Consider the following 15,638-nt stretch of genomic DNA (forward strand, 5'->3'; position numbering starts at 1 on the left):
CCTGTGGACACGTGTGGTCACGTTTTTGGAAGCAAGCAGTCATATTTTTCTAATTCCAGACAACCCCTTTTAAATACAAAGTCCTGATCTTAACCACATAAAACACCTCTGGGTGGAAACTGGATAGTGACAGGCAGCGGTCAGGTTTTATCCCCCAATATTAGTGCCTGACCTCACTAATGCTGCTATGAATAGAGGACAATATATTGGAATAAACTAAACTCTACAACTCACCACATTATTGGAAAGGAATGGAAATAAGACGTTCAATAAGACTGTATGTGCGAGATGTCTCGGAATCCCTGTACTTTCAGCTATGCAGAGTATGGAGCTTAGACTCTTACTGTAAGTTTACAAGCAAAGGATACACTGCGCATTTACAATATCAGCAAAGTGAATGACATTTTAAGAAATCTCATCCACGCACAGCAAAGAAATCTGCAGCATATTTTGACCTGCAATGTGTGTTTTAAATCTGCAGCAAGTCCCTTTATGCTGCAGATATACAATGTAAAGTGTGAAATCCATAAACCAACAATCTTAAGACCATAAAAGCTATCCATTTTTAATGGACTTTTTTTTTCTTTCCACTGATGCCTTTCTAAGAAACAGACATTAAAAATTGTCCCCTTAAATTGTATGGGAGCTGTCAGTCCATGAAAACGGACAAAACAGAACATGTTCTATTTTTTACGTCTGTTATTCACTGGCTGTCAAACGGCAGTGTGAAAAACCCCACAGACTAGAACTGTTCTTAAAAATTGAGGTGTGGTGGCCAATAAAAAAAAAAATAATCATAATATGACACATGCCCATTTTTCATTCATGTGAATGTTGCCTTCCTTCTGCTAATCAATCTCTTATTTCTGCCATGCTATAAAATGATGCTGCAGGGGAAAATTAGTTTTAAATCCTTTAAATCAGCAAAAAAAACACATGGAATACCTGCAAATCTTAGCAAGAGACAAACCTGTATAGAGATGCAATTAACCTCCAAGTCACCATTTCTTGTCGAAGTAACCATAAGACACTGGCAGTTTTCGAAAACTTTTGCTGCCCTGGAGTGACACGGTTGACAATCTTTTTCAGTAAACTAACCTAAATGTGAGAAGAAAAAAATGTTTTTAATTGGAATAAAATATGGCAGTTTGTGTTAAAAAAAAAAATTAAGTATTCAAATATCCCAAAGAGAAGGAGGGAAGGGGAAGGACACCTCACCAGTGAATCCACAACAGTTTGAGAAGCATTGAATTACTGAAATGAGTTTATCCTGATACTGTAGAGAATTAGATCTGTAGGAGACCATCTCAGCATAGTGTAGTGACAGACCCACTGTTTTCAGCAGTCTGTCACTTTTGTGATGGCATACAGAAGTACCAAAGGCCTTAAGATGTGTCAGATGACTCACTCTGCCCCTGCCCTCCCCAACATTGATGGACAGATTTTTCTCCTGCATAGGAAAGGTAGGGGGGAAGCATGCTTCGTTAGACTCATCTCTCTTTCAGCACGACGCGGCCTTTGGCAGCTCAGTACTCTAAAACCACTGAATGCCATGACAGGAGTGACAAACAGCTGAAATCAGCGGATCTGTCACTACACTAAGCTAACCACAGTGAGAGCAATATATTGGAGTTGATGGGTTCGCCCTAACCACAGATGCATGGTAAGTACGTAAGATGTAATATATGTGTCTACATGTTTATGACAAGCAAGGGTTAAGATATTTTCTTTAAAATTATTTTAAAAATATATAAATTTTTTATACGCATGGCAAGAAGTTTAAATACGACACATGGTTCTTAAAAGGGTTTTTTCCAGGAAAGAATCTACATTTCTTAAACCAGCCCCTTGATCTGAGTACTTTTGTAATTGTATTTAAATAAAAAATGTAGTATAGCCACCATTTACAATAAAATATATACAAAATTCTATAGGATTACTCTGTATACCACCACCTGCTGTGATCTTTTCTTTATTTCTTTGTCTGCCTTGCTGAGATGAACGCACATATTCAGTTCCTTCCTTCAACTGCCATCAGCCCTATCTACTTTTAGAAGCTGTGCCAGTTACAGGGGGAGAACTGCAGCAGAAAGAACACACCCCCTGAGCTGTCAGCCTGAAATAAACCTAGCAAAGCAAATGATGCAATGCAATGAAGAATCGGACATGTTCTATCTTTTGCGGAGCTAAAGATCGGGGCCACGCTCCGCAAATGCGGACAGCACAGTGTGCTGTCCGCATCCATTCCGTTCCCATAGAAAAAGAACGGGTCCGCACCCGTTCTGAAAAATTGCGGAACGGATGCAGACATGTGAATGGAGCCTTACTTGGGATTGCTCACATTTTTCAAGCTGGGAATTTTATACTGATTTGATTAGTATCTGATCGGTGGGGGTCCAACACCCAGGAGCCCTACCGATTCAGCTGTGCACCAGTGCTCCTGCGAGTACCACTACCATCTCTGTGCTCAACAAGCACTGCGCTGTACATTGTATAGCGGCTGTGCTTGATATCGCACTCTGCCTCATTCACTTCAATGGGGCCGAGCGCGATACCAAGCACAGCCGCTATAGAATGTACGGAGCTGTGCTTTGTATGCTGAGAGAAGGCCACGGGACTCATAGGAGCGACAATGACTTCTCAAACGGCTGATAGGCGAGGGACCTGGGTGTCTGACTCCCACTGACCAGAAACTGACGACTTATCCTGAGGATAAGTCATCAGTATCAAAATCCCAGAAAACCACTTTAATTATACCATTTATATAGGCATCATTGACAATACGCTTTACATAAACAATAACATGCTAGTAAACAGGTCCCATTCATTTCTATGGGGCTGTGCACATGAGCGGTTATTTTCATGCATCACTTGTACGTTACGTGAAAATCGCAGCATGCTTTATATTGTGCGTTTTCCACGCAACGCAGGCCCCATAGAAGTGAATGGGGCTGCGTGAAAATCGCAAGCATCCGCAAGCAAGTGCGGATGCAGTGTGATTTTCACGCACGGTTGCTAGGAGACGATCGGGATGGAGACATTATTATCATTATTATTTTCCATTATAACATGGTTATAAGGGAAAATAATAGCATTCTGAATACAGAATGCATAGTAGAATAGCACTGAAGGGGTTAAAAAAAATTATATAGTTTAACTCACTTTAATCCACTTGCTTGCGCAGCCGGTATCTCTTCTGTCTGTCTTCTGTGCAGGAAAAGGACCTGTGGTGACATCACTCCGGTCATCACATGGTCCATCACATGATCTTTTACCATGGTGATGGATCATGTGATGACCGGAGTGATGTCACCACAGGTCCTTTTCCTGCACACAGCACAGAAGACAGACAGAAGAGATGCCGGGCTGCGCGAGCAAGTGGATTAAGGAGAGTTAAATTTTATTTTTTTAACCCCTCCTGTTATAAAGGGAAAATAATACAATCTACACAACCCCGATCCCAAGTCCGAACTTCTGTGAAGAAGTTCGGGTTTGGGTACCAAACATGCAGATTTTTATCACGCACATGCAAAACGCATTACAATGTTTTGCACTCGCGCGAAAAAAGTGCACATTTTCCCGCAACGCACCTGCCTCTTGTCCGGGCAAAAAACATGACGCCCGTGTGAAAAAGGCCTAAACGTGTAATAAACAAAACAAAAAAAAGTTCACCTGTTCACTGCATAAATTTTCATACTCTCCCACAAGGTCAAAAACTGCACTGGAAGGAAGCTTCTGAAATGACTTCAGGAATTCCTGATACAGACTCATTGTTGCTGAAATCAGGAAAAAAAAATATTTAAAAAAAGTTAAGGGTCAACATTGGGGGAGATTTATGAAACTGGTGTAAAGTATAATTGGCTTACTTGCCCATAGCAACCAATCAGATTCCACCTTTCATTTTCCAGAGGAGCTGTGATAAATGAAAGGTGGAATCTGATTGGTTGCTATGGGCAAGTAAGCCAATTATACTTTACACCAGTTTGATACATCTCCCCCATTGTGTCTATTGCATTTCTGTATTTCTTGCAAACTGTAAAGATTGGAATAAAAAAATAAAAATACATATATGATATGATAGATAGAGATTATATATATATATATATATATATATATATATATATATATATATATATATACATATACACACACACACACACACACACACACACACACAAACTTAATACTGGATTATTCAGTGCATTTCCAAAGTTATTATGTCCAGCACTGCAGAATTCTGGCTTCGAAAACTCACAAAATAAGTCTTTGTGACTTATGGGTTTATTTGTGCAAACGTTTGGCAACATTCAGTATTTTTACAGCACACACAAGTTTTAAAAAAGTGGGTGGGGAAGAGGATGTGGTTAGCATTTGAAGCTGAAGATCTATCACATATACACATACATGATACACATTTCCCTCCTGCCCGAACCTCCCCCCAGAATCATTAGTAGGAGGTTTTTATTTTTCTTGAGGAAAATAAAAACCTAACCTAATAACTGATCTAAACACATACACCAAACTGAGGTTACTTTCACAAAAGGGGGGCATGCCCAGCTGCCATTGGGACATCCTAAAGCAGTCCTAGAGGGTGGACAGAGAACAGCCATGCAAACTATTTAGAGCATAGATGTTAGCAGAACCGTACAACCCAAACAGTCATCAGCAGAGGCCATAGATTTGATCTGGTAGATTGGAAAAACTAAGAAAGGGACATTATAGTTCCAGGTAGAGTCTAAAGAATTGAGGGAGACCTCAAGGAGATCCTGAGGAGAAGCACTTGGAGAAATCTACATGCAAGGAGGGAACCAAGGAAAAAAGCCCCAGCTTCAAATCCTGCTAGAGCAAAAGTGAAAGGACAATTAAATTGCCCTTAGTGACAAAAGAGAGATGAAGGACCTGTGCATGAGAGTTCCCATCCTACAGCAGGATAGAAATATGACATAGAAAGGGAAGATCCATCTAGAAAAATGTAAAAACACAGCTGTGAAACTAGGGAAGAGGCACAAGAGGGTGATGTATCGAAGGGTGGAAATGTACATAAGGGTTACCCAAACCCTGCCTACTGGAGAACTAGGGGGGGAAAACCTGCAAGAACTAGAAAAACTGGCACAAACAGAAGCTTTGGCTGCCCGAGAAAAGGCAGTACCTAGCATGGCCTAGTCCTGGCAGAAGCCAGGTACTAAAGTAGAAAGAAGGCCAAGGAAAAGAGAGGTAGAGGTAGAAAGAAGGCCAAGGCCAAGGAAGTGAGAGGTAGCCAGGGAAGAGGTCCCAAATTGAGGGTGATGGAGGCCAAGGAGACCCTAACCAGGAGTGTCAGAGAGGAGAAGAGGGAAACATACCATCTGGTGTATTTAGGCTCAGCAGGGTCAACCATTTGGTAAACTCACACCACAGTGGGATTACTGGCATTCCACTGCACAGGCACTGGGTGACCAGCAAGGTACCCAGGTATGTGCCCGCAGAGGGTGCTACTAAAGTGGCGGCCCACGATAAAGAACCCCTGCAGAGTGTGGGGAGAAAAAAAAAAAAAGGTTGTGTCTGCCTCCTACAGATACTAGACTAAAACTGGTTAGGACAGTGTCTGGAGAGGGTACAGCCCATCTATGCAGAGCCAACTTCTCTCTTTATTTCTATTGTCAGCTGGCCGGTGAACTGTGTCCCCCAATGACAAGAAAAATGCAAAATAGTTACCAAATCTGTGTAAAAGTGACCTAAAGATAGTATTGCATCTTACCAGCTTCTCCGGGATCTTCTTCTCTCATCATGACCGCACTAAGTGTGATGTCCTCAATAAAGCTGGGACTGTCAAATGTAAAAGCACCAGTTCGCTGGGGAGAAAACGAGCCTGTGTATGCACTGTCATCCAGATTCGGCAGCTACAATAAAAATAGTGTTCAATAGGCGACATATAAGGCGCAGCTTGATATCGTAACATTATATCAAACAGGAAAAAGAAGAAGTTCAACCTACCAAAGAAACATCTAGCAAGCGGCCAGGAGTCTGGACTAAACGAGGTGATCTGCCGGCTGAACCCATAATTGCAGACACATCGGGCGGCCTTGCTGTAGTCCAAGGCTGTGGAGTCACTGCAAGAACAAAATCATTAATATTCTACATAAGGCAGAACATGTTGAAGAGATGTTTCATGAATGCAAGTAAAGAAGAAGCCTCATTGATTAATATGTTTCATTTAGGAAGGAGGAGGGCTGAAGTTTACATGAAAGAGCAGCAAAGACATGCACAAGAGCTGAATGTAATTTGGCTGGAAATTCAAATACTCAATCCCTGTGATAGTAAAGGAGTTATCATCCACCACTTCTGACCTTTGGGATAGCCACACATCCTGAAGATTAAGGGAACATAGCAATGTCTCAGCACTGACCCTATGTGGTCTTCCCCTACACAGAACTGCTCCCAGCCACCCCGCTGTGCAAGAGAACAGCAGCACACAGGCCGTCTGCTGTGCAGTGAAATAACAGTGAAGGGGCACCGTGTTATACTAGCACTGCAGACCCTTCATTCTGAGGACCCCAACTATTCATAAAATGATGTTGAAACCTAGGGAAATGCCCTAACTTTTTAAGTCTGGTGTCAAAAATAGAGCTTTGGTCTGCATTTTTACAGTTTTAGATTTGTTAGGCCCCTTTCACACAAGCAAGTTTTCCACGCAGGTGGGTTGCATGATGGGTCTATGTAGAGTTTTTTTTCACGCATCAGTTCTGCGTTGCGTAATCGGAGCATGTTATATATTTGGCGTTTTTCATGCAGCTCTGGCCCCATAGAAGTGAATGGGGCTTCAGTGAAAAACACATTGTAAGGCCTCATGCACACGGCAATTTGGGGTCCCCAATGCACGGGCAACATCCGGGCGATGGCCGGGACGGATCGAGAACCATTCAACTTGAATGGGTCCGTGAGCACTCCGTAGTGCTTCCGTGCCCCAGTTCCGCACCGCAGCTCTGGATTGCCGACCCATTTAAGTGAATGGGTCCGCATCTGTGATTGGGGGAGGGGGAAGCACACGGCCGGTGCCTGCATATTGCGGACCCGCTGTTTATGATCGGGCAACGGCAGTGTGCAGGCACCTCGGCTAAATGCGCGCGATCGCCGCAAACCGCAGGTCAATTCAGACCTGCAGTTTGCGGCTTTTTATGTTGCGGGCGGCGGCGTCATCGGGTCCCCATGAGGCTGTAGGGGAGACCTGATGGCATGGAAGGCAGTGCGATGTCTAAGGAAGGCATCACGCTGCCTTCCGGTGACGAGCCTGTGAGATCCAGCCCCCTGGATCTCACAGGCCGGAAGCTGTATTAGTAATACACCCAGTATTATTCATACAGCCAATGCATTCCAATACAGAAGTATTAGAATGCATTGTAAAGGATTAGACCCCCAAAAGTTGAAGTCCCCCAAAAAAAAAGAAAGTTGAAAAAATAAAGTTTCTAGTAAAAATAAACAAAAACGTCATTTTCCCCCCAAAAAGTAAAAAAAAAAAAAAAAAAAAAAAAAAAAAAAAAAGGTATCGCCGCGTGCGTATCAATTGGCTAAACATATCACAAGACCTAACCCCTCAGATGAACACCGTAAAAAAAAATCATATGTACCCTAAACTAGTACCAACAAAACTTCTAAAATGGGGTCACTTTTTTGGAGTTTCTATTCTAGGGGTGCATCAGGGGGGCTTCAAATGGGACATGGTTTAAAAAAAAATAAACTAGTCCAGCAAAATCTGCCTTCCAAAAACCGTATGGCATTCCTTTCCTTCTGTGCCCTGCTGTGTGCCCTGCTGTGTGCCCTGCTGTGTGCCCGTACAGCAGTTTACGACCACATATGGGGCGTTTCTGTAAACTACAGAATCAGGGCCATAAAGATTGAGTTTTATTTGGCTGTTAACCCTTGCTTTGTTACTGGAATTTTTTTTTTTTTATTAAAATTGAAAATCTGGCAAAATAGTGAAATTTTGAAATTGTATCTCTATTTTCCATTAATTCTTGTGGAACACCTAAAGGGTTAACAACGTTTGTAAAATCAGTTTTGAATACTTTGAGGGGTGTAGTTTCTAGAAAGGGGTCATTTTTGGGTGGTTTCTAATATGTAAGCGTCACAAAGTGACTTCAGACCTGAACTGGTCCTTAAAAAGTTGTTTTTTGAAAATTTCTGAGAAATTTCAAGGTTTACTCCTAAACTTCTAAGCCTTGTAACGTCCCCCAAAAATAAAATGTAATTCCCAAAATGATCCTAACATGAAGTAGACATATGGGGAATGTAAAGTAATAACTATTTTTGTAGGTATTACTATGTATTATAGAAGTAGAGAAATTGAAACTTGTAAATTTGCAAATTTTTCAACATTTTTGGCAAATTTGGTATTTTTTTTATTTATTTATATTTATACATTTTACCATTGTCATGAAGTACAATATGTGACGGAAAAAAAAAAAAACTATCTCAGAATGGCCCTGGATAAGTCAAAGCGTTATAAAGTTATCACCACTTAAAGTGACACTGGTCAGATTTGCAAAAAGTAGCCTGGTCCTTAAGGTGAAATAAGGCGTTAAAAAAAATGCAACATGATGTTTTTTTATGGCATTTTTGTACCAATGTAAAGTGACATTTAGGCCCCATTCACACAACCGTATTTTTGCTCCACATCAAATCCGCATTTATTGTGGACCCATTCATTTGAACGGGTTTGCTAAAAATGCAGACAGAACACTGTGTGCCTGTTCCGCATCCCCACGGAAAAAAATAAAACATGTCCTATTCTTGTCTGTTTTGTGGAAAAGAATATTCATTTTTATAATGGATCCGCAAAAAACAAACAAAAAAAAAAGCATGCAACATGGACGCCATTCATATTTTTTGCAGATCCGCATTTTGCAGACTGCAAAATACATCCGGTCGTGTGAATGCACCCTAAGGCATCTGTCACACGAGCGTGTCCTGATAAGGTCCGGATGCGTTGCGGCAAACCCACGCGAGTAGGTATGCAATTGCAGTCAGTTTTGACTGCGATTGCGTTCTGTTGTTCAGTTTTTATCGCGCGGGTGCAATGCGTTTTGCACGCGCATGATAAAAAAAAAACTTAATGTGGTACCCAGACCCGAAATTCTTCACAGAAGTTCAGGTTTGGGTTAGGTGTTATGTAGGATTGTATTATTTACCCTTATAACATGGTTATAAGGGAAAATAATAGAATTCTGAATACAGAATGCATAGTACAATAGAGCTGGAGGGGTTAAAAAAAGATAAAAAATAATTAAACTCACCTTAATCCACTTGTTCGCGCAGCCGGCATCTCTTCTGTCTTCTTCTTTGAGGAATAAGACCTTTGATGACGTCACTGGGCTCATCACATGGTCCATCACATGATCGTTTACCATGGTGATGGATCATGTGACGGACCATGAGATGAGCGCATTGACGTCAAAGGTCCTTTTCCTCACAGAAGAAGGGGGGGCGGGGCTAGTATTTTTGGGGAGTATTGGATTGTGGTGATTAATATCTCCTTGGTGGCCCTAGTTCAACTTTTCACTGTATATTCAATTACCCCTTAATTCCACATTTTTGTTCCCTGTACTGCCTACTTTTACCTGTGCTTAAAATCAGGTTGCTAGGCATGGTCCGTCTATGTGTTGAAGGACGGAGGATGCAGAAGCACGCAGCGTGCAAGGTCAGATTACTGACAGCCAGGGACTGTAAGTAAATGATTAAAGCCAGGTCCTCCCCAGCAGCTGATAACAGTGCCTGGGCTGTGTGCACTTCTCCCTGTCCCTGCGCTTGGCAGACGCTCCCTCACTCAGCAGACTGGGACAATGCAGGGCTGAATCAGCGCAGACCAGGGAAGGGAGATCTGCTATCTGCTCAGTGTATAAATGAAAGCAACATGTGGTAAGAGGACCCCTTTGTGCTGCAGGAGATTAACCCTTTAGGGGGGAGGGCTCTGGTTACTGACACTTTTGGGGGGCTATTGTTACTGGCTAGTGAGGGCAGGCGGGATTAGCCTCAGGGTGAGGGCAGTGGCGGCCATCTTAACTGAATAGTGAGATTGCAGTTTTATGCAGACTGGTTGCTAAGGGCTGAATCTTATTAAATATGGGGTAAGTCGGTCTAATAGTAACCGATTCTGGAATATCATGTTATTAGTAACTACATATATGAAAATTGAAATTAGGGTCCAAGTGTGACAGTTATCCTTTAAGGTGAGTTAAATATTTTTTTTTAACCCCTCCAGCCCTATTGTACCATGCATTTTGTATTCAGAATGCTATTATTTTCCCTTATAACCATGTTATAAGGGAAAATAATAAAGATCGGGTCCCAATCCCGATAGTCTCCTAGCAACCGTGCGTGAAAATCGCACCGCATCTGCACTTGCTTGCGATTTTCACGCAGCCCCATTCACTTCTATGGGGCCTACGTTGCATGAAAAACGCACAAAATAGAGCATGCTGTGATTTTCACGCAAAGCACAAGTGATGCGTGAAAAATCACCGCTCATGTGCACAGCCCCACAGAAATGAATGCGTCCGCTCAACTCACACATTGCACCCGCGCGGAAAACTCGCCTGTGTGAAAGGGGCCTAAAGGAGGGTACATACTCTACAATAAAAATAAACACAAGGCATATAACAGTATTAAAAAACACCAGTTAAAATACCCTACATATGCAAATCATGCATTTTAAACGGATGCCAAATATGCATAACTGAAGCACAGGATCAGTTTTCTTTACAGGATAATGTTTTTTTTTTTGTTCTTCTGATGGTTCAAAGAACGGAAACATTACAGTGATGTGCACTACCCCTTTTAACATATGGAGGATTTAGCAAGATTAGACAGCAGACGTTTCTCAGCTGAGACATCCTTTACAGTTACCAAATTCATTTATTACATTTCAGGTAGAGCAAGACTTTTTATACTTTTATACTAAAGACCGGTAAGAAATATTTTTTCTCAGAAGAAAAAAAACCCAAAAAAGGAAAAAAACGAAACAAAAAAAAAACCCACAACAACGTGGTCAAACTTTGTATTCTCTAGGGATGAGCGAATCGACTTCGCGAGAATTAACAAAGCAATAACTTCGGCTCATCGGAGCCAATACATTCTAATACTGTACGGAGATCCTGCTCCGTACAGTATTGGAACAAAGTTTTATGCGACTTGACTTTGGATGTTTCATCCGAAGTCGATTTGCTCATCCCTAGTGTTCTCCTCAAGTCTGGCAACACATCAATACCACACATCTCCAGGCTACACTAAATATGGAGCTTAAAGTGCAACTGCCATTATATTTTTATTTGTGTAATGTGTAGGGGCAGTGATACTGACCATTTTTGTAGTATACTTTAATTACTGAAATCAAAACATTTCTATTAGAAAAATGGCTCTAAAGTGGCCCAATTTGAGCCTTAGGCTACTTTCACACTCCCGTTTTGGCTTTTCGTTTGTGAGATCCGTTCAGGGCTCTCACAAGCGGTCCAAAACGGATCAGTTTTGCCCTAATGCATTCTGAATGGAAAAGGATCCGCTCAGAATGTATCAGTTTGCCTCCGATCAGTCTCCATTCCGCTCTAGAGGCGGACACCAAAACGCTGCCATGTGACACAATAGAAAACGGATCCTTCCCCCATTGACTTTCAATAGTGTTCATGACGTACATAATACAACCAGATCCGTTCATGACAGATGCATGAAGTTGTATTATTGTAACGTTTTTGCAGATCCATGACGGAGTCGCAAAAAACGCTTGTGTGAAAGTAGCCTTAGCAACGCTCCTCTGTCTTCTGTTTACATGACAGTCAGTGTTAGCAAGTCTTCACAGTTATGTAAACAGAAGACAGAGGAGCGTTTCTAAGGGTCAAAATAAGACACTCCTATGCATTACACAAATAAAAATACAAGGGCTGTTACACTTTAACCACACTGAAGGGTCTTCTTGCACTACTTACTGCTCTGTCGGAGAAGAGATGCCGGAGTCTTTGAAGCCATGGGGGTTCTTCCTGGATTAGATCCACTCCAGCTGTCATTAGCTATGGCAAGTCATCAAGGAAAAAGACTGGCACAGCACTCAGTAGATGTGGCTTTATTCTATAACAGGGGTGCACGACATGTGGCCCGCCATGCTATTCTGTGCAGCCCCCCCCCCCCCATCTAGATGTAGAATTGTGTGTCTATGTGTGGGTGCTCACATGTAATTGGAGAGATGAGAAGTAGCAGACAGCTCAGGAGAAGATATGGTTAAGTGCTAATGGCACACTGTGTACACATCGCTGGGTCCCCCATATTAAGAGAACAGGGTCCCTTGACCCCTGTTTGACACCCTAGAAACATATGAAATAGAGAGGTGGCCAACTATGCATATGGCTCTCAGCATTGTAGTTTATGGTGTGAAATTCCAGGCTGTTACCACAACACCCATATTATACCATGGAGAGAACCATACACAGTCCCCTCCTCAGATTGGAGAAGAAAAGGACCTCCATCCTTCTAAAAGGGGACAATTTTACTTCCAAGACTCACATCTGTCAAACACTTATGTCATAAATGTCATTAAAGTTTTACTGTGAGCCTTGGATGTGGGTCAATATGACAATGCGGCTCTTGCACCAGGAGGAGTTGTGCACCCCTGTTCTGTAGTCATAACCCTAATGACTGCATGGACACAGAGGAATAGATGAGGCTTCGCTCACGGCTGTGCTGGAATTTCCATTAGGGTACCTGCACACAGTATTGAAAACACAATGGGGGACATTTACTAAAATTTTTACGCTACTATTGTGGCACAAAAAGTCACAAATGATGACACATGCCATAGTTGCGCCATAATTTTTAATTCTTTAAAGGGGTTATCCTGGTTCAGAGCTGAACCCCCTCCCTTGATATGAGCATCGGAGCATCTCATGCTTCGATGCTCTCCTTTGCCCTGCACTGTATTATGCAGGACAAAGGCTTTTTTTTTTTTTGGAGATCCGGTGACGTACCAGGCTCTCCATAGGTAAAGCTGGGCGGAGGCTTCCACCTAGCAGTGAGCCCGGTGATGTCACTGGCTCTGATGGGTGAGCTTTAGCACTTCCGTAGCCTGTAAAACGAGGATGTCTCCGGCAACACTGCTAGGCGGAAGCCACCGCCTAGCAGTGTAAAAATATTAAACAGTCCTTGCCCTGCACGATACAGCGTAGGACAATGGAGAGCATCAGAGCATGAAATGCTCCAATGCTCATATCAGAGGGGCTGCCTGGGTGAAAATGGCGATATGTCCGGGTTCAGATCTGAACCTGGACAACCCCTTTAAGCTCCTCACCACTCGCCAAGGACAGGAGATTATGATACTAGCCTAAAAGAAAACTTTCCCATAGAAACACACATTTACAGGATACAGGATAATCTTTGATGAGAACTTTGGCGCCTGGCTGTTCTGGAGATTTCAGCATCCCGAATAACTGGGGAACTATCCATATGTGTCCTTCTGTAAAAGAAAAATATAAAGAGGCAGTTATCTAACACAGCAGTCATTTCAGTATAATGGTCAATCAAAACTATAAAAATCTAACAAGAGCATGGAGGGTTGAACAACATTTACATTAACTCTGATTACCTGGAACTCGAAAAAAAAATACACACACCAACAAGGGGCATCACAAAGAAATACTGCCACATTAATGGCTGTGTAAAAGGCATTTTTTATTATTGCATATATTACAGTACTCATTTTTAGCAAAAAATTTTTTTTTCAATTGGTCTTTATTAAAAATGCTGAGCCCTTTTCTCTGTACAGCTTTGAGATTCTCTAGTAGCATGCTCTGTATTTTTACTGTTTCCTGTCAGGCATCTCAGCTGACGGCTCCTTATCTCTGATTTCTGTCCTCCTAAACCCTCATTATAGCTTAGTCCTTATCTTACTGATAACACTGTGGCTTAAATACCATGTTTATGACCTCTTAGTAATTTAGAGGTAAGGTTTATTAGATTTACCAACACAAAGTGAAAGTATGATTCACACAAAACCTGTGTCAAAACGGCAGATTTTTTTTTTAATAAAGACCAAAACGAGTGAAATGTAATCAATCATTAAAAAAAAAAAACAAAGAAAAACGGCCCATAAAGGTGTACATAGCCTTTAAGACTGTGTTCACATCTGTCTCTGCAGCTCCAGGGCCTCCGTCACAGATTCTGTCAAAAATATGGGACAAATAGCTCCGCACGCTGTACTACTTGTATCTGGAAAATGGCAGGACTCCCTGTGGAAACCGGACAAACTCCTTTATAAGTCAATGGGGTCCGTCAAGCGACATTTGTTTGCGTCATGTGATGGCGCTGATATGAAAACGACAGACCAAAGTCCTTAAGTCACTTTAATGCGTATGGCACACACCAGTGATGGGGCCACAGGAGCTGAAGTGCTGAAGTAGTGGAAGATTTTGTGTATGAACAAGTGTTGCGAATACGCTGCAGATTTTCCACAGCAGACACGTGGATGAAAAATCCTTCAATGTATGATCAGTGGGGGTCTAAACTCCAGGAAGCCCCCAATCAGCACAAAGGAAAGGCTATGTTCAGACTGAAAAATCCTACACAGATTTGAAAGAAAATCTGCACAACTGTCTTAGTTGCTCATAGCAACCAGAGTTTAGCTTTTATTTCTTAAAGTGTTCTGAAAGAATTGAAAGGTGAGCTCTGATTGGTTGCTATGGGCAACTACGACAGTTTTCCTGCTAGAAATAATCACTTTTCACTGCATTTGTACACCGAGTGAATGTAAGAGAATGGCTATAGCCAGAAGAGTGGAAACTAATGCATCCCGTGGGTCCTGAGGTGCCAGCACAGGTCACTGGACACTTACTGCCACTACGACAGTTCTCCACTGCACAGTATTATGGCAGCTGCACTGGGCCCCACGTGCGACCCAGCAGTCCGCCAGCTCTCCATACATGAGCCCCTCCGAGGTCTGCCGTGTGAACGACACCTTGGAAAAGCCGCCCGCTACCCGGCTCACCTGTCCATGATGTCTCCAGTCATCCACAGACTTCCCGCCCAGCAGCAGCTGACATTCCCCTCTCTGAGAGCCAGTGAGAGGAGCAGGCTCCGGAAGACGTCACACCAAAAGCGCCGACTTCCGGGTTAGACATGTCCGGCAGCCATTTTTGTGAAGGGAACGTGCCAGGAATGTGAAGCCTCGGGCTCCTGCGCCTGTCAGCCATAATGGTCATGTCCTAGCTTTTCTATATTATGTGCTTGCTGAATTAAAGTATATGGTTATTAAAATACTACTTAGGGTTTTCTATCATAACTCCAACACACATACCGCCATCAGCATAGTGGAAATGATTAAATGCACTCATGGTTCCCTCACACACTATAGCAGGCATGACCAACCTGCGGCTCTCCAGCTGTTGTAAAACTACAACTCCCACCATGCCCTGCTGTAGGCTGATAGCTATAGGCAGTCTGGGCATGCTGGGAGTTGCAACAGCTGGAGACCCTCACGTTGGCCATCCCTGCACTATGGTTATGCAAAAAAATCTGTGGTTCCCTCACACTATAGCAGGGGTGGGCAGCCTGCCACACTCCAGCTGTTGTAAAACTACAATTCCCAGCATGCTCAATTTATTTATTTGAGAGTTCTGAGAAGAGCAGAG

General features: G+C 42.6%; 1 protein-coding gene across 3 annotated transcripts in view; it reads right to left on the minus strand.

Annotated features, from left to right (window-relative positions):
- NUP107 (nucleoporin 107) overlaps positions 1–15,103 on the minus strand; it is a 40,099-nt gene extending 24,996 nt beyond the window's left edge. Inside the window, exons 1-7 of one of the 3 annotated variants that reach the window (XM_044280452.1) lie at positions 14,996–15,103; positions 13,380–13,468; positions 11,952–12,032; positions 5,974–6,089; positions 5,738–5,879; positions 3,673–3,776; positions 971–1,098 (exon numbers count right to left, since the gene is read on the minus strand). In XM_044280452.1, coding sequence (XP_044136387.1) covers positions 971–1,098; positions 3,673–3,776; positions 5,738–5,879; positions 5,974–6,089; positions 11,952–12,032; positions 13,380–13,468; positions 14,996–15,018 — 683 coding nt within the window. In that variant the 5' untranslated portion in view covers positions 15,019–15,103. Of the gene's footprint in view, positions 1–970; positions 1,099–1,955; positions 2,024–3,672; positions 3,777–5,737; positions 5,880–5,973; positions 6,090–11,951; positions 12,033–13,379; positions 13,469–14,842; positions 14,865–14,995 lie in introns of those variants that run through there. The other 2 variants (XM_044280453.1, XM_044280454.1) reach the window with 2 other exon arrangements.
- Between the last annotated feature and the right edge of the window lie 535 nt (positions 15,104–15,638).

Source organism: Bufo gargarizans, chromosome 2 (assembly GCF_014858855.1).
Source record: "Bufo gargarizans isolate SCDJY-AF-19 chromosome 2, ASM1485885v1, whole genome shotgun sequence".
NCBI lineage: Eukaryota > Metazoa > Chordata > Amphibia > Anura > Bufonidae > Bufo > Bufo gargarizans.